The sequence below is a fragment of the Amblyomma mixtum genome, chromosome 5, assembly GCF_055824585.1.
Source record: "Amblyomma mixtum isolate Tamu chromosome 5, ASM5582458v1, whole genome shotgun sequence".
NCBI classification, from domain to species: domain Eukaryota; kingdom Metazoa; phylum Arthropoda; class Arachnida; order Ixodida; family Ixodidae; genus Amblyomma; species Amblyomma mixtum.
In genome coordinates this window covers 168,049,406-168,075,289 of record NC_143016.1, presented here as the reverse complement: position 1 = coordinate 168,075,289, position 25,884 = coordinate 168,049,406, and the positions used below count along the sequence as shown (strand labels likewise).

The following is a 25,884-nucleotide window of genomic DNA, read 5'->3' as shown; positions in this document are numbered from 1 at the left end:
AGTGTGCGCTTCAACACATCCCAAAGAAAAGCAGCGTCATGACAGTCGAGAAAGATATGTTCTATAGTTTCCACTTTCTTGCAAATAAGACACTCTACTGACCAAGGTACAAAAAGGCCTTTGCTTTGCAACCATGGCTTCACTGGGAGGGTTCCAGTATGCAATTGAAAAAAGAAAGAACGCACTGAAGGCTTCACCGGCATTCTTTTGACTCTTTTTAGCACATCCCTTTCGGGACCCAGAAGATAAGCACTGCGATAAACAGGCACTGGCAGAAACACATCAAGCAGGTCCTTGTACATCTTTTTCCTTGTTACAATGGTTAGATACTCATCGGAAAATTTTGACCGAAGAATACGGACTGCTGCAACAACTTCTTGCAAAAAAGCACTTAACCCACTCCGCCCTGCAGACATAGATGACACAACATAATCAGGCAGTGATTCTGACAATCGCACTTGTATAACAGTTCGCAGAAAATCATTATCTTGACGCAAGAAAAAGAATCTAGTGACTATCTGTCTCAGAAATAAATTTGACAACCCTAGCGCCCCGTTCCGCACCTTGTGGAACAGATTGCATCGGCTCGTACGTTCCCATGTTGACGCCCAAATAAATGTTGCAAACACTCTGTGCAACCTTTGCACTGAAGTCCTTGGCAAAGTTAACGCTTGCAGAACGTAAAAAATCCTCGCTACTAAAAACATGTTGCACACCGTAGCTCTTGCGAACATGGAAAAGTTGTGACCGCCCCATTTGCTTGTCTGAGCTTTGACTCGTTCGGTTTCATGGGCCCAATATTCTTTGCTTTCTCTGTAGTTGGTTAGCGGCACGCCGAGGTACTTTCCTGGCGTGTCTACCCACTTCAATCGACAGAATACTTCTGGCGTGGCCTGCCACTTTCCATGCCAAAACCCAAAACATTTCTGCCAGCTTATCGCGCAGCCACTTGCATCACAAAAATTTACGGCTTCTCTCACCACTTCTTGCACGCTTTTCTGGTCTCTGCAGAACACTGCTATATCATCTGCATATGCCAATACCTTCACTTCATTATGACAAAAGGCGTAACCTCGAATGTTTTGCGTAGTTCACAGCTTTAAACAAAACGGCTCCAGGTAAAGTGCAAAAAGCAGTGGAAAAAGAGGGCAACCCTGCCTCACTGGCGACAAGACAGGAATACTATTACTCAGGCGGTTATTAATTATGAACCTTGATATACAGCCATCATAAACCATTTTCACGCCATCAGTGATGATACATCCTACATTCACATGTTCCAAAAGCACGAACAAAATTTCATGCACAACTTTATCAAACGCCTTATGCAGGTCCAGTTGCATCATGGCGACACGACCCTCCGTTGCATCACAGCATTCAAGGACACTTCTAGCTACGTGTATGTTAGTAAAAATGGATCTTTCTTTTATGCCGCAGGTCTGGTGTGGGCCAACAAGGGTTTTAATTACTGTTTGGAGTCGTCCGGCTAGCACTTTCATATAAATTTTGTAGTCTACGTTAGTTAAGCTTATTGGGCGGTAACACTCAACTGACTGCAACCTACTCGGGTCGTCCGATTTTGGGATCAACACCACGTGGGAAGTTCGAAAAGACGGCGGAGTTAACTTTCTTTCGTAACACTCGCTTATTACGCGCTGTAATGCTATTGCCATTTCTCTTTTCAAAGCCTTGTAAAGTGCGGCACCTAGGCCGTCCGGCCCAGGCGACTTGTTCAAGCTCAACTGCTGTATTGCAGCTTCGATTTCTGCTGCCGTTATGGGCTCCTCAAGTACCTGCGCCAGGTCCTCCTCGACTCTTGGCATTAGCGACAGGAATGCAGTTTTGTAATGTTCAACATCAGGCGTTTTAAGGCTGAACAAGTTTTGGTAATATTCCAGAAACGCCCTTTCAATCACCTCAGATTCGGAAGTTACGTCATTGCGATAAGAAATTTCCTTTATCTCTTTCGAAACTGCATACTGTTTTTCGTCGCTGAGCGCCCTTTTTGTGGGCGTCTCCCCAAGCCAAAATCTTTCGCTGCGTGCCCTTATCACAGCACCTCGATATTTCGTTTCATCTATTAGTTCAAGCTTAGTTTTGGTCTCTTTTATTTCTTGTCTGTACAACCCCGGCTGGAATCCTTCCATGCTGAGCATGAAATCAAGCTCGGTACGAAGTTCCTTTTCTTGCTGTTTTTCTTTACGCTTTAAAACACATGCTCTTTCTATAGCGGCCACTTTCACGTCGCATTTAAATTGTTCCCATGTTTGTATAAAGTCTGTCTCTTTTTCTAACAAGCTTTTGACTGACTCTTTTAGTTTCTTGCTAAACTCGTCATCCTCCAACAATGAGTAATTAAATTTCCATAATTCCCAACTAAACTTGACAGTCCTTTTCCTCTCCCCAAGTGTGATCACGACTAAAGAATAATCACTGAAGTTGACGTGCACAGTCTGGTACTGGGAACACAAGGGCACAACTTCAGAAGGAACATAAATTCTGTCCAGCCTTGCGTGACTAACGCCTTGGAAATGCGTGTACTGTGCTTGTTCTGAACCTTGCATTATAATGCCAATATCTTCCAATCCTGCTTCATTAATCATCTCAGACAGTAGCTCGGCACTCGTGTCCTGCATGGTTTTGTTGCTTGTTCTATCTTCAGGTCTACACACGCAGTTGAAATCTGCAAGCAATAGTACACGCTTTTCTGTCAGCAGGAAAGCTTGAACACGGCGAAAAAAGGCATCTCGTTCGGGAATTCTATTAGGTGCATATACACACACAGCTCTCCACTCTACACCAGAAAAGTAAAAATCGCATGCTACAACCCGGCCACTTTCACAGGAAAATACAGTTTCCACAGCGACTTTGCCGTTTCGAGTTAAAATCAGACACCCTCCCGACTTTCCTTTTGCATGGCACACGGAAACACTGAACTGTGCACGGTAAATTTCTGCCATCGCATCTGTCAACTCTTCGCTTTCAATTTTTGTCTCTTGAACAGCCAACAGATCGATTTCGTTTTCGAACAAGAGACGTTTAAGCTGATTTTGCCTTCTTCGCGCAGAAAGACCTCTCACGTTCAGTGTGGCAATACGCAAGCTAGATGTTAGTTGAGGCGCCATCTAAATGGTTGGGATTCGCCGCTCTCAAAGTAACATCGGTTTGCAGCTCACCTCATCAAAAATCCTTCCAGCTTGCAAAGTACGGCGGTGTCAGCACTGAACCCGATCGAAGACCGGGTTACCAACACGAAGACCCTGCAAGGCACCTCCGCTAAGGCGGAGGGACACCCGACGAAGTCCTACGATCAGGAGGGATGTTCGGCTTGGGCTTGTAGGCCGCACGTCGAACAGGAGGCGCTTTGGGAAGAGGTTCCTCATGGTCCGTCCCGTCGTAGCTCGTCGCCTTGTCATCAGCTTCGTCGTGCGTCCTCTTCGCTGGCAAAGTTGACGCCGCGGGCATCTCCGTGTCAACGTCCTTCTCGTCGGTCGATTCCAAAACCGTCTCAGCTGCACCTACCGCAGCATCATCTGCTTTTCCCGCGTCCGCCACAGTTCTGGTGTCAGGCACAGGTGGTTGTTCTAAGTTGGCAGCCTCATGTTCCGTGGGAAGCGTTGCTTTTTCTGAGGCTATGCTTTTCAGTACTGCGTCTTGCCGACTCTCACGGGTCGCCTCTACCGCGTCGACTTCGTCCATAATATGCTCCTCAGTAGTATCCCTACGACCAGGACCAGCTACGGTAGCATATGTTCGCACGCACTGGGCGTCGTCGTGGCCGAAGCGACGACAGAGCCCGCAACGTGGCACACGGCACTCCCGACGTATGTGTCTGGTGCCGCGGCACCGGAGGCAGAGCGGAGCTCTGCCAGGAACGTGGACGAGTGTGACGTCCTCTCCAACACGCAGCTGGTGCGGTAAGTCCTCGATGGTAACGCCCACCTTCAGCTTCAATGTCACTGAGCGCGTAGTAGACGACTTGTCGACGCAGCCTTTGACTCTCCACTTGTCCCGAGTTATGTCGGTCACTTTTCCAAAAGCCGCCAGAGCTGCCTTCACGTCGTCATCTTTCACGCCGTGTAGCAGCCAGAACAGCTTCAGCCTGACGCCCTGGTTGCATGGGTCAATGACCACACAGCGGTGGTCCTTGACGTTGAACGCCTCCGCCTGTAGCATTTTGTTTTTTCCTTCTTCATTGCAGAATGTCACGGCCCAAACATGATTCATCTGATATGCCCCGAGGGCAACCACTTCCGGCAGCAATGACAGACGCTCATGAGCGTCACGAAAGTTTTCAACACGGTATGGCCTGGCTTGGACGTCGCCATGCAAAAAAAAACAGTATGCAAAACGCTCGAACCTGTTGGCCAATGCGGCAAAATCAGCTGGTAGTCCTCGTTCGGTTTGATCGTACTCCTGATACCGCGGCCCGGCTGGGCCGCTAAATCCGCTCCTTGGGAGCCCATGATAAACACGTCCGTCACGCTCGGTGGCCGGAAGTAGAATCCCCTCAGCCACGACTGCAACACGGAGGGCGCTCTTTCGTCATCTCCCCTTCAACGAAGCGAGAGGAGACAAAACAAAATGCAACACCCTTTTGCGCAGTCGACAGGATTCGAACCTGTGCGGGGAGACCCCAATGGATTTCGAGTCCATCGCCTTAACCACTCGGCCACGACTGCTATTTTTTTTCCTTTATTGCCTGCTAATACAGTGACAGGTCACACAAATGAATACATACATATAAACTGAATCAGCACGTCACCATGTGATGCCGATATTTCAAAATGTCTTCAGACACACCAAGTCATCAAGGATGTTAACCCACTCAGGGGGTTCATTTTGTGCACGATACACTTCTCTAATATATGAAACACTTTCGATTAGGTTATCGCGCGTAGATCGCACACTGGCATTTGCGTGCCGAAAAGCCATTCTCGTCTTCCACAAGCTGTGGAGGCCCAGGACCATGAACATATCAAATGGTATCCCTTGTTCGCTTTCAACTGGCAGAAATCGTATTCCATAGGGTGTTATGGGGAGTTCTTTTTTTAAAGTGCGCTGCAAAATATCCCAGTGGAAGACTGCGTCCCAGCATTCAATGAAGGCATGTTGAATTGTTTCCGGCTTTTTACACAGTAAGCAATCGGTTGTCCAAGGCACGAAAATACCTTTCTGTTCAATGCATACTTTAACGGGGAGCGTGTTTGTGTGCAACTGGAAGAAAAACGTTTTGTCCGCAGGTCTTAAAGGCATCCTTCTGACTCACTTCAGTACATCTTTACCTGAGCCTTAAGAGTACACCGTCCTATACAATAAGGTGGGCAGCATGCTGTCAACTCAGTCCGCGTACAGTTGTTTCTTTGTCACTGAGGACAAATGCTTCAAAGAAAAACGTGCACAAAGTATTCTAAAGGAAGCAACTACTTCTCGATAGTAGCCGGTCACTCTTATACTGGCAACATTGGATGTGGAAACAACAAACTCGGGCAGTGTTTTCGCCAATCTCGCCTGGATGACTGTACGGAGAAAATCGTTACTTTCATCTCGCAGGAAGAAGAATCGCGATACGATCTGTCGTATAAACAATTGTGAAAGCCCTAGTCCACCATTGCGAACTTTGCGAAAAAGGTTTGTACGGCTGGTCCGCTCCCAAGTGGAGTTCCAGATAAAGACAGCAAACACTCGTTGCATCTTTTGCACATTTATACGAGGCATGAACAACACTTGCATCATATACCACACTTTGGCAATCAAAAAAACATTGCACGCTGCCGCACGCGCGAACAGCGATAATCCGCGACCCTGTCATCCTTTTGTTTTTTCACTCAACTCTTCTGTTTGTTCACTCCAGAACTGCGTCGAGTCCCTATAGTGCTGAAGGAGCACCCCGAGATACCGTGCAGGCACTGAAGTCCACTGTATACCCGCGAAATTGGCGGGGGTCGTATTCCAGCTCCCATGCCATATTCCCACTCTTTTTTCGAAGTTAATCTGGGCACCAGTATAGCAACAGAAATTTCTGGCAATGCGCACAGCCTCTAGCACGCTTTCTCTGTCCTCGCAGAAGACTGCAACGTCATCTGCATAAGTCAGCATTTTAACTTCCGCGGCGTGCAGTCTAAAACCACTTATGTTTGCATCAAGGATGACTGCCCTACAGAAAAGCTCGAGGTACGAGGTCTGTTAGAAATGTATCCGACCTTTGGCCGACGAAAAAAAACTGGCATAACTGGAGCGTTAGAAACCTAATCACCTTCAAGTAGTCTCCTTGGGACTCCATATACATCTGCCAGCGGTGCTGCCATTGTTGGAAGTATTCCGAAAAGGCCCTTTTCGGAATGGAATTTAGCTCTGCTGTCGTTGCAGCCATAATGTCCTTTCTTTTCTGAAATCGCGCTCCTTTCAATGCCCTCTTGATTTTAGGAAACAACCAGAAGTCGTAGGGGCACATATCAGGAGAGTAAGGAGCCTGTTGAACTACAGTAGTCTGGTTTTTCGCCAGAAAAGTCTGAATCAAATGCGAGGAATGTGGAGGAGCAGTGCCGCGAGGGATGCGCCAATTTCTTGTTGACCTCAATTCCGGTCTCTTGCGCCGCACAGCACCACGTAGGCGATGGAGGACATCTCTGTAGTACTCTTTAGTCATTCTTTGATCCTGTGGGTTGCGTACTCGTGGAGTGCCACACAGAGGGAGTCAAAAAAGCAGTCAGCATCACTTTGACATTGCTGCGCACTTGGCGGGCCTTCTTTGGTCTTGGTGACGGGGAATGCGTCCTCTGTGACGACTGGGATTTGGTTTCCGGGTCGTACTCGTACACCCAAGACTCGTCACTAGTGATTACGGCGTGGGTGAAGTCAGGGTAACGGTTTGTGGAATCCAGCATCTCCTGTGAGACTTCAACATGAAGCTGCTTTTTCTCCACCGTCAGCAGCTTCGGCACGAATTTCGCCGCAACTCTCTCCATGGCCAAATCTTCGGTGATTATGGAATGTGCAGAAAAATTGCTGATGTCCACCTCTTCCGCAATTTCTCAGATAGTCACACAGCAGTCCCGCATCACCACAGCGTTCACTTCGGCAATTACCTGGTCATTTCGGCATGTTGATGGCCGACCGGAGCGTGGCTCTCTCTCCACAGATGTGCGGCCGTCTTTAAACCAGTTGCACCACTGCTTAATCTGTTGCTGCTCACAGCATCATCACCGAAAGCCGTGTGAACATTTCGAATAGTTTCCACTTGGCTTTCGCCAAGTTTCTGGCAAAATTTGAGGTAGTAGCGCTGCTCCTCTCGTTCCGCCATTTTCCTTGCAACAAAAAACCGACGAGAGCACTGCGCACTGCCTCACTCAAACGCTGCCTCCCAGCGACTAACGCTATCGGCAGGCGGGAAAAAATTCGTGCATGCGCACGAGGGTTCACGGTCGGCTGCTGTAAGCGCGCTTGTTTCATTTCCAACAGGTGTTCGCAAAAAAAAAATAAAGTCGGATACTTTTCTAACAGACCTCGTATATGGCAAAAAGGAGAGGAGACAAGGGACACCCTTGCCTCACAGAGGAGCGTACTAGTACCCTTGAACTAAGACACTTGTTGATGATAATCTGCATTGAACATTCTTCATAAGCCATTTTGACACCGTCTAAAGTTATGCTCCCAACATTACAGTGCTGTAGTATACTGAAAAGCACCTCATGCGAGACCCGGTCAAAGGCCTTCGCAAGGTCAAGCTGTAACATGGCCACTCGACCCTCAAGTGCATCACAACATTCTAGTACACTTCTTGCGCTGTGGGTGTTCGTTGAAATTGTGCGCTCTCTAATGCCGCACGTCTGATGTGGCCCTAATATCCCTTTAATTACAACTTGTAATCGTCCAGCTAGTACTTTCATAAAAATTTTGCAGTCTGTATTGGTGAGAGATATCGGTCTATATGAGCCTACAAGAAGGAGCTTTTCCGGATCATCGGTTTTTGGAATCAGCACTGTGTGTGATGCCCGGAATGAAGGAGGGACTTTTTTAATTTCATACGCTTCTGACAGAAGTTTATGCAAAATGCACGCCAATTCTTGACTGAAAGCTTTGTAAAAAGCTGCGCCTAGGCCGTCCGACCCTGGCGATTTGCCCGACGGCAGCTTCTCTATTGCTGTTTTGATCTCGCTCACACTTATTGGCATTTCTAGGCTGTCCTTAACATCGTCATCCAGTCTTCGCATTCCGATCATGAAATCGCTGTCGAATCCTGGCTCGAGGCGTGTGACATTGCCGAACACATCGCGATAATGGCCAACAAAAGTATTCTCGATCACCGCGGGATCTGACGTCACTTCATTTTGGAAACGTATCTGCTTGATCTCGTTTCTTGACGCCTGCCGTTTTTCATCGCTCATTGCGCGCTTGTTTGGCACCTCACCCATCCATAACCTTTCACTACGAGAACGTATGACTGCAGCCTTGTATCGCTCTGTATCGATAACTTCTAGTTCATGTCTCACTTTCTTCACATTCTCAGCTAATTGATCTTGGTCAAAGTTTTGTGCGTTTAACAGAAATTCCAGTTCCCTTTGCAGCTCTTTTTGCTTCTGCAGTTCTTCGTGCTTCCGGCTGCTTCCTCTTTCGATTGCAATGAGCTTAACTTGGCTCTTAAATTCCTCCCATGCAGCCCGAAAGTTTTCATGCTTCATTGTCAGCATCTCTGTTATTTTTCCCTTAACTCTGCTTGAGAACAGTTCATTATCAAGAAGCTTTTCATTGAATTTCCACATGTCCCAGTTAAATCGTGTCTTCTTAGTTTTTTTTCCCGAGTGCGAAGCTCACCAAGCTATCATCTGTGAATGATAGTGGTGTGACACTGTAACTGTTACATAGGGACATCAAGTGTAGTGAAATATACACTCTGTCAACCTTACTCGGCTCTCTCTCTCATTGTGTGTGTACTGCGGAAGCATACCGCCAGTGATGACTAGGCCCACATCTTCTAGGTTGTGCTCCTCAATTAGCGAGCTCAAAAGGAGAGCACTTTTGTCACGAACATGTGCACCTCTGAATCGATCCTCCGCAAAACACACACAGTTAAAATCACCGAGAAATATGACAAAGCGATCACACTTTAAGTACTGCTCAATGTACTCAAAAAATACCATTCCGTCATTCACAGTGTTAGGCGCATAAACGCATATGATCCGCCACAAGGATTCAGAAAAATAAAAATCTACAATAAGCATGCGGCCAGTTTGGCAAACAGTCATACTCTCTTCAATAATGCCAGCACTCTTCCGTATCATCAGTGCGCACCCGCCTGACATGCCATTAGCATGGCATACACACACATTATAATGCGCGGTAAAAGGCATCACCATGAGATCGGTCTTCTCTTGAGTCTCGACCTTAGTTTCTTGTATCGCGATGACATCGAGTTCCTTCTCCATACAGAGGCGACTAAGTTGATACTGTCGCCTACGTGCTCCAAGGCCACGAACATTCAAGGTGGCAACTCTTAATGCTGTCTCTAGTCTCAGAGCCATTTATCTTATAGAGCACACCGATCGCACAGTACCTCTGGGTAACTACTGATATTATCGCTTTGCAACAAGTAAGCAATTGGCAGCACAATTCCCACGCGTACCTTTACGGTGTACGCAGCGGCTACTTCTGAAAAGGCGCCCATCTTTTGACGACGCTGGCCTGGACGCCCCAGTAGGCGCCACGTCCTACGGAGGCGGTGTTGCCGCCGGCCGTCTGTCCGGCGGAATGTTCGGTTTCGGACGCAAGGGCGCCCGACGGCCCACCAGTGCTTTCGGCGGAAGTTCATCGTTGCTCTCGTTGCCAAGGTTCTCGTGCTGGTTGTTGGCTGAGTCCCTTGACCTTTTTGTCGCCGCGTTGCTTACACCCGATTCTGCGACGTCCATCAAATCGCTTCCAGGTGCGTGTTTTGCTGCATCCACCTCGGTAGCGGCTGGTTCGGTGGCTAACTCCTTCACATTTTCATCGCTTGGCTTTTCCTCTTGAGCCTTCTGCTCAGTCGGTTGCACTGTAGCCGCGTTCGGTAGGCCGGCGGTATGCTCAGACGGCATTCCGCCCGTGTCCGACGGCCGACTCTCCGTGCGGGAGTCCTCAGCGACGTCAGCCTCGTCCATGAAAAGGTCCGCCACGTCTTCCCTGGGCGCCGGTCCTGTTACCGACGCGTACGTCCTTTCACACTGCGTTTCGTCATGGCCGTAGCGACGACAAAGCGTACATTTCGGGACGCGGCAGTCACGTCGGACATGACCGGTGTTTCGGCATTTCAAGCACAACGGTGCTCTGCCAGGTACAACAACCAAGGTCTGCTCACCGGCGATACGAAGTTGGTGGGGCAGGTCTTCCACGGTGAGACCCGTCCGCAGAACTAAGGACACCACTCGCGTTGACGATGATTTTTCTTGCACGCCGAGAACACGCCATTTCTCCCGGCAAACGTCAATCACCTTTCCGTAAGATGAGAGGGCTGTCCGTATGTCGTCGTCAGGCATGTTGTACAGCATACAATTCAGCTTCAATTGTACCGCCTGGTTGGCTGGGTCGACCACAATACGCCGATGCTCCTTCACTTTCATGTTCTTGACGCTTGCGAGCCTCTTGACGCCTTCGTCGCTCTTGAAGGTGATTGCCCAAACATTGCTCATCTGATACGCCCCAAGGGCGATAACATCGGGCAGTAGGCATAAGCCCGCCAGCGCATCGCGGAAGTGCTCCACGCGATACGGCCTGGCCCGCACATCAGCATGTAAAAACAACGTATTTAAAACAATACGGCCTGTCGGCAGTTGAGGCAGCAACACTTGATATTCCGGGTCTTCAGTATCAAAAATCCTGTTACCGCGGACCTGCTGGGCCGCTGAAGCCGCTCCTACGGAGCCCTGCATCCTGCGTCCGTTCACGAGCGTGGCCGGAAGCAGAATCCACTCGGCCACGACTGCGACACGGAGGGCGCTCTCTCTCGTCATCTCCCCTTCAACGAAGCGAGAGGAGGCAAAACAAAATGCAACACCCTTTTGCGCAGTCGACAGGATTCGAACCTGTGCGGGGAGACCCCAATGGATTTCAAGTCCATCGCCTTAACCACTCGGCCACGACTTTTTTTTTTTTTCTTTATTGCCTTCGAGAAAACAACACAAAAATTACAGAAACCAAACTTTGAAAACCAGCAACCAGCCAGATCTTCCTGGCAGGCCATGTCAAGTTTAAAATTCTCTCAACAGAGTCAAATTTTCCATCCTGGGTAGCCAATCGGGTACACAAGCTTGCAGTTTCATCACTTCAACAAATCTACGTACATTTTCCCGAAAATACATGCGGGCTGGTCTCGCGTCAGAATCGCAGTAATACCCCGCCATTCTGGAGCGCCATATACTATGGAGGCCCCAGAGCATTACCTGATCAAACGGAAACCCGTCCTGGTTTTCAATTGCCAAATATCTGATACCGTAGGGATGAAGCGGCAGCTCTTTTTTAATTGTTCGTTGCAAAACATCCCAAAAAAACACCCCCTCCCAACAGTGAAGAAACACATGGTCTATTGTTTCGGGACACTTGCAGATTAGGCATTGCGAACCCCACGGTAGGAACAAACCCCTTCCCTCTAAAAACCTTTTCACTGAGAGTGTTTCCGTATGTAACTTGAAGAAGAAAGTTTTGGTTCCTGGCTGTACTTGCATTCTTTTTACTCTTTTCAGAACATCCCCTCCGTGGCCTCCATCGTACAAAGCTCTGTACATTGGCACTGGAAAAACAACATCACACAGATCTGCGTATAGCTTTCTCCGCTTCACGTCACTTAAATATTCTCTCGAAAAACGCACAACCAGAAATTTAACGCTATCAGCAACTTCTCTGAAGTAACCTAAAGTTCTTCCGGAAAAATAATTTGTTCCCACAACAAAATCAGGCAAAACACGGTTCAACCTTAGTTGACACATAGTTCTCAAAAAAGGGTCACGCACATCTCGGAAAAAGAAAAACCTGTTTACAAGCTGGCGCAGAAACAGATGTCCTAGCCCAAGGCCACCATCTTTCACACGTCTAAACAAATTCGTCCGTCGGCACCGTTCCCAGGTCGAGGACCAAACAAAAACAGCTAAAATGCGATGTATCTTCTGTACATTTGCCCGGGAACAGTGCAACACTTGCATGACGTACCACAGTTTGCTTAAAAAGAACAAGTTACACACCGTCGCTCTCGCAAAAATTGATAAATGTGCCCCCTTCCATCTATCTGATTTTTCCCGTAGTTCGTGCGCTTGTTCTTTCCAATATGCATCACTGTCCCGGTAGCAATTTAGTGGCACTCCTAGGTATTTTGGGGGGATAGTTACCCAAGTCACATTCGCAAAACGATCTGGGGTTGATGGCCAACCTCCATGCCAAAGTCCCTGGCACTTTGCCCAGTTCACTTTACTTCCGGTTGCCTTCCTGAAACTGTCAACAGACACAACAGCCTCCCGTATGCTCTGCTGATTCACAGCAAACACCGCTAGGTCATCCGCGTACGCAAGCAACTTGACTTCAGCTGCCTGCAACCTAAAACCTTGAACAGCCTCGTTCTTAATAATGTTCAAACATAGTGTCTCTATATAAATGGCAAACAAAAGTGGACTGAGGGGGCAGCCCTGGCGTACCGAACGTTGCACCCGAATGGGGGCCCCCAGACTCTTGTTTATAATTAATCTCGTAGTGCAGCCGCGGTACGCCATGGCCACGCCCTCTCGAATTACTGAACCTACATTCGCGTGGTCCAGAATACAGAGCAAAATTTCGTGGGCTACACAGTCAAATGCCTTTTCGAGGTCTAGTTGGAGGATGGCCACACAGTCATTAGTCAGATCACAACACTCCAGAACCGATCTTGCCGTGTGAATGTTAGTCATAATTGATCTCCCCTTTATCCCGCACGTTTGGTGAGGGCCGACAATATCCTGAATTACTGACTGCAGTCTCCTTGCTAGCACTTTCATTAATATTTTATAATCGACATTAGTCAAGGAAATTGGCCTGTAAGCTGTGACCTGCTGGAGCTTTTCCTCGTTATTTGTCTTTGGAATTAGAATAGTGTGAGATAACCCGTATGACAGCGGCAATCTGTTTATTTCGTAGGCTTCTTTGAACAACGCAGTCAATATTGGCGCTATTTCGTTCTTAAACCCCTTATAGAAGGCTGCACTTAGGCCGTCTGGCCCAGGCGACTTTCCCATATTTAAACTATCGATTGCTTTTTCGACCTCGAGTTCTGTGATTGGCATCTCTAATCTTTCCTTCGTATCCTCGTCAAGTCGTGGCATAGCGATAAGAAACTTTTCTTTGAACGCGTTTATGTCGACCTTCTGTTTGTTAAAAAGCTGCTGATAATACTGGAAGAAGCCTTGTCTGATATGTTCGTCATCTGACGATAGCATGCCGCCCCATTCAATCTTATCAATATGATTTTTTTCCGCATGCGCCTTTTCCAAAGCCAGTGCTCTTTTTGAGGGCGTCTCGCCCATGTCCCAACTTTCCGCCCTTGCCCGCACTAACGCTCCTTGGTATCTGTCTTCTTCCATCAACGCAAGCTGTTCTTTTATTTTCCTAATATCTTCTATCCATGTGCCGGGTGCGTTACATTCTTGCTCATGTAGTTTTTCCAGCAAAGCCTTTAGCTGGGTTTCTTTAATTTTCTCCTGGTACCGCAGGCAACTGGACCTATCAATGGCTTTTATTTTAATCTGTTCTTTGCACATCTCCCATTGCTTCCAGATTTCGTACAATGTTCCCGGCTTTACTTTAATGAGTTCATTTAGTACAACCCGTCTAAAGGTCTCATCAATGAGCAATTTGTTGTTAAATTTCCATAACTCCCAGCTAAATGCATTCCTTCGTTTTTTGGTGCCGAATACGCATTTCACTAAACAGTGATCCGTGAATGTCATGGGCACTACTTGGTATTCATTGCATACGGGAATCACATCCAGCGACACGTAAATTCTGTCAAGGCGTGCGTGGCTCGCACCTTGGAAATGCGTGTACTGTACGGCACGCGCTCCCCCCAGGTACTCGGCCACATCTTCCATATTCCACTCGCTTGTTAACTGGCACAACACATCAGTGCTCTTGTCTCTGAAGCCGCGTGTGCTGGTTTTGTCCCGAGCATTCAGTACACAGTTGAAATCGCCCAGCATTACTACCTGCCTCTCCGTACTTAACTGCTGCATAACATTCTCAAAAAACACTGCTCTTTCCTCAACAATGTTAGGGGCATACACACAAATAATGCGCCACTCAGCATTGGAATATGCAAAATCGGCTACAACACACCGTCCTGACAGACATGAGCAGTGAGCCTGTACAATCAGTCCGGGCAGCTTTTTGACAAACAATACACACCCAGCCGATGTCCCTACCGCGTGGCTCACAATGGCGTAAAATCTAGCCGTGAAACGTTGCACCATGCTTCCGGTCTCTTCCTCCCCATCAACCTTTGTTTCTTGTACGGCAAGCACGTCGATATCATGGTCACTTAGCAGGCGGTGTACTTGGCTCTGCTTCTTTTTGGCTGCCAGTCCCCTGACATTTAACGTGGCTACACTCAAAGGGGTTTCATGCGCCATTTCCATAAAGGGTGAATAGACCGAAAGCGTGGTGCTTACCTTCCTCGTCTAGCGCGCGGCTAGACGCCGTCGTTGGAACCGCCTCCGTCTGGTGCGAGCGGCTGAACCGGCAGCGGGGGCGCTTTGTCCGCTGCACGCCTCTCCGAAGAAAGGTTTGGCCGCGGACGTAGTGTGGACCGCCGGGGTTGGACTGTTTTTGCTGGCGGCTCGGCGACACCGGGGTCTGTTGCCTTGTCACCTTCGAGATCGGTCTGTGTGTGGGGTCGCTTGGCTGGGGCTGTGACGCTTGGCGAACGAGTACCGCTGGTGTCCGGGTGCTCCTCACCGTTATCCTGCTCCATGTCGTCTGCCGGCTGAGGTGACGTCTCTTCGTCTGACCTAGGGAGGTCGGGTGCAGCGTCACTCCTCCCCGCATCGCTGGCAGCTTTGATGTCTCGAGCGGAGTCTCCCGACGAGTCTGTCTCCCGTACCTGCGTACGCTCTTCTCCGGTTCCCTTTGCCGCCTCCTCTGCCTCGACTACGTCCATAGTGAGCTCCGCCGACCGCTCCCTCGTTCCAGGTCCCGCGGCCGAAGCGTACGTGAGCACACAGTCAGCCTCCTCATGTCCGTAGCGCCTACATTTAGAACACCGGGGCACCTTACATTCGCGGCGGACGTGTCCCGTGCCTCGACAGCGTAAGCACTGCATCGCCCGCCCAGGCACAACGACAAGGGCTAATTCCCCGGCGACTCGCAGCTGGTGCGGTAAGTCATCTACCTTGATTCCCGGCTTCAATTTCAGGAGCACCGTCCTCGTGGTGGACCCCTTCTCCTTGACGCCTTGAACTCGCCACCTCTCCCGGGTCACTTCGGTCACGTTCCCAAAAGCCGCAAAGGCCGTCCGGATGTCATCATCTGCAACGCCGTGCAACATCCAGTGGAGTCGCAGCTTCACTTGTTGGTCTTCGGGATCGATGATGAGGCAGCGGCGACCTTTAACTTCCAGTTCCTTGAACGCCGCCAGCTTCTTTGTTGCTTCTGTGCTGGTTAATGTGACAGCCCACACATGGTTGATCTGATACGCCCCCAACGCCAAAACGTCGGGGAGCGCACCAACGTTGGCAAGGGCGTCGCGGAAATCCTCGACCCTGTATGGCCTAACCCGCACATCTCCGTGCAAAAAAAGCGTGTTAAAAACAACGCGTCCGGTGGGCAAAGTTGGCAGAATAATCTGATAGTCGCTATCTTCGTTGTCCTCGAGCCTGTTTCCGCGGCTGGAAAGGGCCGCTATCGCCGCTCCGCTGGAGCTCATGATCCTGCGTCCGTCACGCTCGGTGGCCGGAAGTAGAATGCTCGGCCACGACTGCAACACGGAGGGCGCTCTTTCGTCATCTCCCCTTCAACGAAGCGAGAGGAGGAAAAACAAAATGCAACACCCTTTTGCGCAGTCGACAGGATTCGAACCTGTGCGGGGAGACCCCAATGGATTTCAAGTCCATCGCCTTAACCACTCGGCCACGACTGCAACACGGAGGGCGCTCTTTCGTCATCTCCCCTTCAACGAAGCGAGAGGAGGGAAAACATAATGCAACACCCTTTTGCGCAGTCGACAGGATTCGAACCTGTGCGGGGAGACCCCAATGGATTTCAAGTCCATCGCCTTAACCACTCGGCCACGACTGCAACACGGAGGGCGCTCTTTCGTCATCTCCCCTTCAACGAAGCGAGAGGAGGGAAAACAAAATGCAACACCCTTTTGCGCAGTCGACAGGATTCGAACCTGTGCGGGGAGACCCCAATGGATTTCAAGTCCATCGCCTTAACCACTCGGCCACGACTGCAACACGGAGGGCGCTCTTTCGTCATCTCCCCTTCAACGAAGCGAGAGGAGGCAAAACAAAATGCAACACCCTTTTGCGCAGTCGACAGGATTCGAACCTGTGCGGGGAGACCGCAATGGATTTCAAGTCCATCGCCTTAACCACTCGGCCACGACTGCAACACGGAGGGCGCTCTTTCGTCATCTCCCCTTCAGCGAAGCGAGAGGAGGCAAAACAAAATGCAACACCCTTTTGCGCAGTCGACAGGATTCGAACCTGTGCGGGGAGACCCCAATGGATTTCAAGTCCATCGCCTTAACCACTCGGCCACGACTGCAACACGGAGGGCGCTCTTTCGTCATCTCCCCTTCAACGAAGCGAGAGGAGAGAAAACAAAATGCAACACCCTTTTGCGCAGTCGACAGGATTCGAACCTGTGCGGGGAGGCCCCAATGGATTTCAAGTCCATCGCCTTAACCACTCGGCCACGACTGCTTTTTTTATTGCCTGCTCAGACACATACATCACAAGAAAACAAGAGAAGTATACACACACTTAATGGTATATGGCGTCGGTATGGGCTAAAACCATCAACCAAACCTTGGCTGACGTAGGGTGCTAAAAGCGTTTCATATGTACAAGAGGCTCAATTCTCGGTACCCATTCAGGCACTTGTTTCAAAGTTCTGTAGGTTTCCAAGAATCTGCCTACAGACTCGCGAAAGTACTCCTGCGCCGGCCTTGCATCGATGTCAGCATGTCGGGCCGCCATGCAGGCCTTGCAAATACAGCGCAATCCCATGAGCATTACTGCGTCAAACGGTACACCTTCTTCATTTTCCACTGCTAGGAAACGAATCCCACGGGGGTCAAGGGGCAGATCTTTTTTCAGTGTTCTTTGAAGAATGTCCCAAAAGAACACTCCTCCCCAGCAGTCCAAAAAAACGTGCTCGATAGTTTCTGGCTTTCTACATATAAAGCAATGATCACCCCATGGAACATACAATCCTTTCTCTGCCATCCAAGTTTTTACCTCCAACTTTCCGGTGTGCAGCCTGAAGAAAAAGGACTTGGTTCCCGGAGCTACATACATTCGCTTCACACGCTTTAAAACATCGCTGCCTGGATGGGTGCTTTACATAGTTCGATACAGTGGCACAGGAAAAACCAGCTCTGTAAGGTCCTTGTATAGCTGTATGCGTTTTCCTTTTGCAAGATATTGGTAGGAAAATCGTGCGCTGAGGAAGTTACAGGAAACCGCAACCTCCTTCAGGAATCCAAAAACACGTCCTGGTATACACTTGGTAGATACCACAAAATCCGGTAAAAGTCTGCTCAATCTGATCTGTACTACAGTACGCAAAAACGGGTCCTTCACATCTCGAAGGAAACAAAAACGGTTGACTACTTGCCTCAGGAATAAATGCGACAAGCCCAGGCCTCCTTGACTAACTCTCCGGAAGAGGTTGGTACGGCTTGTCCTCTCCCATACCGACCCCCACACAAAGATGGCCAATACACGGTGCAACTTTTGTACATTGGCGCGTGAGCAGTGCAAAACACTTAGCACATACCACAGTTTGGTAACAAAAAAGACATTGCACACAGTGCTGCGCGCAAACATAGACAAGTCCCCTCCTTTAACCTTCTCCGTTCTCTTCTGCAACTTGGCTCCGCCAGTAGGGCTCACTTTCGCGGTAAAACTCTAAAGGAGGGCCTAGGTACCTCGCTGGTGTATCAGCCCATTGCATGTTGGCGAAAGCGCCTGGTTTCGTCGCCCAAGAACCGTGCCAAAATCCAAGGCACGTGCCCCAGTTAACAGCGCTGCCGTTGGCATCACAGAAACGCTTAACAATTTCCACCGTTTTCAAGATGCTCTCATTGTCAACGCAGAAAACCGCCACATCATCCGCGTATGCCAACAGTTTCACTTCGGTTAGCTGTAATTTAAAGCCTTTTACGTAGCTCGTGTCTATTATACTAAGGCAGAAGGGTTCGATATATAAGGCAAAATGTAATGGTGAGAGGGGGCAACCCTGTCGCACGGATCGTTGCACCTCGATCGGTGCTCCTACCGATTTGTTGATTACTAGGCGCGTTGTGCATCCCCTGTAAGCCATTGCGACACCCTCTGTGATAACTGCTCCCACGTTGACGTGTTGCAAAAGTGTAAACAAGATTTCATGTGGTACACGATCGAACGCGTTCTCCAAATCGAGCTGGAGCATTGCGACGTTCATGTTTAGTGCATCGCAGCACTCCAGCACGCATCTCGCCGTGTGAATGTCAGTTAATATTGTCCGATCCCTTATACCGCAAGTCTGGCGTGGTCCAACAATCTCTTTTATAACCGTTTGAAGTCTTTTAGCCAGTACTTTCATATAGACCTTGTAGTCGACGTTGGTTAAGCTGATTGGACGATAGGACTTTACTGGCCTTAAAGCGATTCGATCCTCTGTTTTGGGGATGAGGGCTGTATGCGTGGCCAGGAAAGAAGGCGGTAGGCGCTTCGGTTCATATGCGTCTTCTAAAAGGTGGGCTATTATAGGGGCTAATTCATTCTTGAATGTCTGGTAGAATTCGGCGCTTAATCCATCTGGTCCTGGTGACCTCCCTCGTTTTAAGTCATCGATAGCCAACTCTATTTCAGCGACAGTAATCGGGCGCTCTAACACCTCTTTTGAGTTGTCATTAATCCTAGGCATTAAAGCCAGGAATTCTGTCCTGAAGATTTCTAAGTCTACCGCTCTAAGCGCAAATAGACCTTTGTAAAACAGGGTGAAAGCGTTTTCGATGTCGTTCTGTTCGTTCAAAATAATGCCGTCTGTTCAACTTCGGAAATTACATTCTTGCGGGCCCATTTTCTTTCCCTTGCCAGTGCTCTTTTAGTTGGTGCCTCACCGGTTATCTCTTTATCGGCTCTGGCTCGTACAAGCGCACCGCGGTATCGGTCGATATCAAACTGTTCGAGCTTATGTTTGAGCGAACAGATGTCAGCCTTGAACGTGCCTGGAGCTGAGTTTTCTTGATTTATTAGCATTTGCAGGCTCTTTCGTAAGTTCGTCTCATACTGATCATTCTCGTACTTTATAGCGCTAGCTCGTTCCAACGCTTTCATTTTAGTTTTTTGCTTGAAAGTCTCCCATTGTTCGCAAACCACTGTGGCTGTATCATCCTTAATTTCTTCAAGCATACTTGACACTTGTTCCTTGAAAACGTCGTCATCTAAAATCTTCGCGTTAAACTTCCATAACTCCCATGCGCATTTATTTTTATTTTCTTTCTTGTTCTTAATATCAAACCAGACAAGACAGTGGTCGCTGAATGACACAGACTGCACATGGTACTCTCGGCAAAGCGCTGTCAATTCGGCCGAAACGTACATTCTATCAAGCCGGGCGTGACTGTTTCCTTGGAAATGCGTAAAGCGAAAGCAGTGGTCGTCTTGCAAGCATTCCGCTACGTCTTCGAGCCCAAATTCATCGATTAAGCTTCGAAGTTCTGCCGTGCTGGCGTCTCTATACGGTGTATCGTTCGCTTTAACTCGCGCCGCTAAAACACAATTAAAGTCTCCCATCAGTACTGGTTTCCGATCGACATCGCAATAATTTTTGAGTCCCTCAAACATCTGTCGTCTTTCCTCGAGTACATTAGGAGCATACAAGCATATCACCCGCCACAGCACTGAACCAAAACTAAAATCGCAAAGAACCATACATCCTGCAATGTCCGACCGTACGGCCTGCACCTCAAGCCCCAAATGTTAGCGCACAAAAAGAACACAGCCTGCGGATCTCCCAACCGCATGGCTCGCACACGCGTAGTAATGTGACATGAAAGGCAGCACCATACTCTCGGTCTCAACATCTCCTTCAATTTTCGTCTCTTGTACGGCAATAATATCTAAATATTTTTCCGTTGACAACCTATATAACTGCCGTTGCCTCACATAGCCCTCGGACATTGATTGTGGCGAATCGCAAAGCTCTATCTGGCAGCGCCATTGTAGTATGGAAGGAGACCAAGAGGATGGTGCTTACTGTTGACAAGAAGCATCCTCAGCGCCAGAACAAGCGCTCGCCCAGTCACAAAACTTACAACTACGAGGCCGCCGCCGGCGGCGGCTGCGTCGGCGGCGTCGGCGGCGGCGTCGTCGCCCTCGTCGTCGTCCTCCGGTCTGGAGGGATGTTCGGCCGAGGTCGCAACGTCAACCGACGCACGGGAGCTGCTTTTGACGGTGGCTCTCCGTTGACAGGCGGGCCAGAAGAAGTGTCATCTTCCTCGACGACTTCGTGCGAGCGTTTAGTCGCCGCGGCGGCGGTGCCCTCGTTTGATGTGTCCATGTTCCTCTCATTGAACGACTTTCGGCTAACAACGACGAACTTCTGAAGTTGAACGCCGAATTGGAGGCAGCCGTTGCGGATGAAGACTTCGCTTCCGATTTTGAGACTGTCATGCGGTACGAGGATGCAGCCAGGGGCATGCTTGGACAGCTCAAAGCCAAAGAAGCCGAACTGCTGAGAGCTCCGCGCCTATTGATAACAGCGACGGCAGAGCCACAACGGGGAAGCCAACATGGCGGCGGCGTAGCTACTCATCGCAGTGCAGTCAAGCTGCCCACCCTTCAGCTGCAGACATTCAATGGTGAGCTTCGACAGTGGCGGGGCTTTTGGGAGCAGTTCAGAGAAGCCGTTGACAAGAATGGAGACCTCACCAAAGGGGAAAAGTTTTCCTACTTGAGGAGCCTTCTGAGCGGAGCGGCGGCATCATCGATAGCCGGATTACAGGCGACAGGAGAATGCTACGACGATGCAGTGACCATTCTGTCCAAGCGCTTTGGCGACACCAGACAAATTATTCAGGAGCACCTCGCCCAGCTGAGATCCCTACCGTCCGTAACATCATCGGACGACGTGCGAGGCCTGCGGAAGCTCCTGGATCACGTTCAATGCCATGTGCGCGGACTGAATGGACTTAAGGTGAGCTCGACCACCTACTCTGCCATGATGAGAGATATTCTCCTGAAGGCCCTACCTGCCAGCATCTTCGTTGAATATTTTAAACGACTGGCCAATACTCCGGACTTGTCGCAATCGCTTAGCGACGCTCAGAACGGTGAGGCTACATCTGCAACGGGCCCTACAGACGGTGAGCTGGAACAAATTCTGAAATTTTTGATAGTCGAAGTTGAAAGCAGGGAAAAGAGCGGAATTGGCAGTACTAGAGAAAACAAGCGAGGCAGACAGAAAAGCGAAAGGAAACAGTTGTCTCCCCCTCCGACATCTGCTGTACTGCACGCAACTTCGCAGGTGAGGGAACAGTGCTTTTTCTGCGGCTCACTTACTCACAATGCAGCGGATTGCGAAAGTGAAATAACTAGGGAAGAAAGATTGCGAAGACTGAAAAATTGAATTGAATTGAATTGAATCCAAACTTTATTTCAAAAATATGCACATTCTTTAGAATGAGCCACAGGCCAAAAGCTAAAGAAAATAGCTTGAAAATGCCTGTGGCTCATCTAAGAGCCATTACAACATAATAAATAAGATAAACACATTCATACAACGGTGGCAGGTGGCATACGAGCCCACTATAGAAAGAATTAATATTTACAATTGAACGGATTGCTACACAGAGATGTAGTTTGAAACTAGAAAAAAACAATTAAAACTGAACAAGATGCATTTGAAAGTTACACACACTGCTGGGTTGATGACAAATGGGAAAAGGACACCGATACATGCACAAACTACAATATATGATAAGAAGTTATGGAATATTATTTACAAAGTACACTTTTAAATCATGTGGCCGGAGGTTATACATGCTAAGCTGGTTAGATTCGTAGCTGTTTAGAACATTAGGTATAAGAAAATTAAGTGCTTGTTTACCATAATTAGTTCTAGTGCGTGGAAGTTTCCATTTTGCAGTTGATCGGGTTTGAACATACTTTTCTATGGGCTTTAACATTGCGATATTAAGCAAAAAATTACATATTGATGGTGAAGAAAATTTGAGATAGTATAATAGGCGGTACTCAAGAAAAATATTTACACGAATTACTTCATACTTAATAAACAATTCAGCCGTATGGGCAGTAAAACTGGCACCTTCGATAATCCTGATAGCTTTCTTTTGGAGAATTAGAATTTTCTGTAGATTTGTTTTGGATGTGGTAGCCCAAACTATGTGGCAATAGTTAATGTGTGATTGGAATAGGGCATGATAAATCATTCGTTTTATACAGGGAGGAAATTCAGTGCGGTACCGAGCAAGAAAACCAACGGAAGGAGCTAATTTCTTACGAAGATGTGTTGCGTGTGCGGTCCAGCTCATACAGGCGTCAAAAATTACCCCGAGTGATCTGAAGGTGTCCACTATTTCTATTTTATGGTTACCAAGTTGAAGATCATCGTTTAAGTTAATTTTGATGTTTTTAGGTCTGAAGAAAACAGCTTTAGATTTATTGGTATTAATAGACAACCCATTTTGAACGGACCACGCATGCAAAGTTTTAAGAACAGCATTACCGCGATTTAATAAATGATCTGTTGAGGAGCCCGTTAAGAAAATACTGGTGTCATCTGCGTACAGAATGAATTTAACGTCACTGTCAATGTTTACGAGGTCATTTATATATACGTTAAAGAGAAAAGGGCCTAAAAGGCTGCCCTGAGGCACGCCACAGTTTATAGCCTGGAGAGTGGATCCATGTCCATCACAGAAAACAGCCTGCTTTCGATCAGTGAGGTATGACCGTAGAAGATGGAGACACATTCCTCGAACACCATACATTTCTAGTTTAGCAAGCAAAATAGTGTGGTTAAGAAAGTCAAAAGCCTTACTGAAATCAACAAAGATACCGAGAGTTAGACATTTGCGTTCAAAATTTTGCAAGATAAATTCTTTTTGTGAGAGGAGAGCAGATTCGGTAGAGCGTCCTTTTCGAAACCCAAACTGTGAATCGGTTAGCAAGCTGTGTTTAGTAAAAAAGCTATCCATTCTTTTTAGAATAATCTTTTCATATACCCTCGAAAAAACCGGAAGTACGGAAATCGGGCGGTAGTTGGTTAATACGACTTTATGACAACCGCTGCTTCCGATGTACTTTGAGAGGACATCGTTCGAAAGATTGCCGCCGCCGACTGAAATGCGGAAAGTGTAGCGGTAGACATGTGCTATCAGTATGCGACCCAAACTGGAAACCGAAGAAACTAGAGGAGACTCCAAGATTGGATATTAGCAGCTTGCATGCAAGCAGCCGTAATTCCCTCAACAATGAAATTCTTCTTCAAACCTGCCGGATTTGGGCTATTGGAGAAGGTCGGCGCGGTTACATTCGAGGCATCGTGGATGGGGGCAGTAATCGCACTTTTATCCGTGAGGACATCTCTAAATTTCTAGGCCTCAAAGAAAGTGGAAAGACCACTCTCCAGCTGAGTATGTTCGGGACAGCCACATCAGCAACAGAAAAACGGCGTCTTGTCGAAGTGCGTCTTCGCAGCCAGTACGATGACAAGGAATACATTATAGAGGCCATTGAGGTTCCTTTCATCTGCAACGACATAGTCCAGGTGCCTGTCGAAAACGACTTTGTCAGAGCGATAGAAGAGTCAGGACGGCCCATAGCAGACAAGCTTTTGTTCCCAGGCATGCCAGCGGTACCCGGAATTGGACTTCTCATTGGCGCTGAACACTTGTGGAAATTTATGACGGGCGAAATTCAACGTTCCCAGCAAAACGCTGACTTGGTTGCCCTGGGGTCCGTCTTCGGTTGGATGTTTCAGGGTCCGATATCAGTGCATACCTCAGTTGACAATTCAGCCAACCTTTCTGTCTTGAGGGTAAGCACAGTCCTTGAAAGCACTGAAAGACTTGTAAAAGGCTTCTGGGATCTGGAAAGCATTGGCATTATAGACCACTCCGGAGGGCCGAATGAGGAAGCGGAAGCGATTGTTCATCAGTTTGAAAGAAACATCAGTATGAGGAACGGCCGCTACGAAGTTGCTCTGCCTTGGAAAGAAAGCAGTGGACATCTCTGTGACAACCGCTCCCAGGCACTAAAGCGACTGAATAGCCTAGGGAAAAGAATTCAGCGCACTCCGGAATTCGGCGCGGACTACGAAAGTACAATGCGGAGCTACATAGATATGGGCTACGCCGAGCGTGTAACACCTGACGAACGAGCCACTGATCCGGTTTATTACATGCCACACCACGCTGTTTTACGCAGCGACTCAAGAACGACAAAGCTACGCATAGTCTTTGACGCCTCCTCACATGAGAAAGGGTCTGCCTCCCTGAACGAACATTTGGAGAAAGGGCCCTGTCTTCTTGCCAATCTGGTCAAGCTGCTGATCCGTTTTCGACTGCATCCTATCGCTTTGACAGCTGACATTGAAAGGGCATTCTTGCAAATCAGTGTCCGAGAAGAGGACAGAGACTCCCTCCGTTTTCTCTGGTTTAAGGGCTTGCCGACAAACGAGTAACCTGATCCTGAGGTAGAAGAGTGGCGAATGAGGCGTGTGCCGTTCGGCACCAAGGCTAGCCCTTTCCTGCTAAATGCAACTCTGCAGTATCACCTTAAGAAATTTGAGAAGCCGACGCAAAAGGTAGCTGCGCTTCTGGCGGAGTCATTCTACGTCGACGACCTGTTGGTTGGGGCAGACAATGAAAAGGAGGCGGAGGAGATTTTCGCGCAGGCAAACGATATACTTGGAGCTTGCGGAATGAGTCTGCGAAAGTGGTCGTCGAACTCTAGGCGCTTGCAATATCTATTTGCGTCACAAGAGGCACTGAATGACTCATCTGGAACAGTAAAAATTCTTGGGCTTCTTTGGAATCCAGCAAACGACACAATCACTGTGGCCACCAAGTCCCTCTCAAGCGTCTTGGACAGAGAGAACAACTGCAAAAGACTTGTTCTACAAACCATCGCCAGAATATTTGATCCCCTTGGGCTGCTCGTACCATTTACCATACAAGCCAAAGCACTATTTCAGGAATTGTGGCAACGACACATTGGTTGGGATGACAAATTGCCTACTGATATCGCAAGGAAGTGGGAAGGCTGGAAGTCGCAGCTGATAGACCTTTGTTCACTGACCGTACCTCGATGTGTTGCTCCAGTAGTTCAGCCGCAGACTGTACAGTTACACATCTTCTGCGACGCCAGTCAGCGAGCGTGCGGGACCTGCGCCTACCTACGACTAGAGGACTGCAGCGGATGCGTTCACACGAAACTTCTCTTTGCGAAAGCGAGAGTTTCACCATTGAAAGCTATGACCCTTCCCCGACTTGAACTGATGGGTGCACTTCTAGGTGCTAGAATAGCAAAGTTTCTGGAAGGTTGCTTAATGATGCATGCCGGCCGGCTGAAAATGATTTTCTGGACAGACTCCAGCATAACCCTTCATTGGTTGAAAGCAGTGGAACCAGTTTGTGAGAAACAGAGTGACTTAGGTTCAAAC

At 48.5% G+C, this 25,884-nt stretch overlaps 2 protein-coding genes and 8 non-coding genes across 10 annotated transcripts; all 10 read right to left on the bottom strand.

Moving 5' to 3' along the window:
* Positions 1-4,600: 4,600 nt before the first annotated feature.
* TRNAS-CGA (transfer RNA serine (anticodon CGA)) lies at positions 4,601-4,682 on the bottom strand. The gene has a single exon. It is a non-coding gene; the product is annotated as a tRNA-Ser (tRNA).
* A 5,025-nt stretch (positions 4,683-9,707) lies between these two features.
* LOC149344590 (uncharacterized) lies at positions 9,708-10,982 on the bottom strand. The gene has a single exon (XM_089547268.1). The coding sequence runs from the start codon at positions 10,980-10,982 to the stop codon at positions 9,708-9,710; it is 1,275 nt and encodes a 424-aa protein (XP_089403394.1).
* Positions 10,983-11,033: 51 nt separating this feature from the next.
* Positions 11,034-11,115, bottom strand: TRNAS-UGA (transfer RNA serine (anticodon UGA)). Its single transcript has one exon. It is a non-coding gene; the product is annotated as a tRNA-Ser (tRNA).
* Positions 11,116-12,796: 1,681 nt separating this feature from the next.
* Positions 12,797-15,951, bottom strand: LOC149344588 (uncharacterized). The gene is made up of 3 exons (XM_089547267.1): positions 15,159-15,951; positions 14,846-14,993; positions 12,797-12,823 (listed from the first exon to the last, which is right to left on the bottom strand). Exons 1-3 carry the CDS (start codon positions 15,905-15,907, stop codon positions 12,797-12,799), a joined length of 924 nt encoding a protein of 307 aa, XP_089403393.1. The 5' UTR covers positions 15,908-15,951.
* Positions 15,952-16,038: 87 nt separating this feature from the next.
* TRNAS-UGA (transfer RNA serine (anticodon UGA)) lies at positions 16,039-16,120 on the bottom strand. The gene has a single exon. It is a non-coding gene; the product is annotated as a tRNA-Ser (tRNA).
* Positions 16,121-16,196: 76 nt separating this feature from the next.
* On the bottom strand, positions 16,197-16,278 carry TRNAS-UGA (transfer RNA serine (anticodon UGA)). Its single transcript has one exon. It is a non-coding gene; the product is annotated as a tRNA-Ser (tRNA).
* A 76-nt stretch (positions 16,279-16,354) lies between these two features.
* Positions 16,355-16,436, bottom strand: TRNAS-UGA (transfer RNA serine (anticodon UGA)). The gene has a single exon. It is a non-coding gene; the product is annotated as a tRNA-Ser (tRNA).
* Positions 16,437-16,512: 76 nt separating this feature from the next.
* Positions 16,513-16,594, bottom strand: TRNAS-UGA (transfer RNA serine (anticodon UGA)). The gene has a single exon. It is a non-coding gene; the product is annotated as a tRNA-Ser (tRNA).
* A 76-nt stretch (positions 16,595-16,670) lies between these two features.
* Positions 16,671-16,752, bottom strand: TRNAS-UGA (transfer RNA serine (anticodon UGA)). The gene has a single exon. It is a non-coding gene; the product is annotated as a tRNA-Ser (tRNA).
* A 76-nt stretch (positions 16,753-16,828) lies between these two features.
* TRNAS-UGA (transfer RNA serine (anticodon UGA)) lies at positions 16,829-16,910 on the bottom strand. Its single transcript has one exon. It is a non-coding gene; the product is annotated as a tRNA-Ser (tRNA).
* Positions 16,911-25,884: the final 8,974 nt, after the last annotated feature.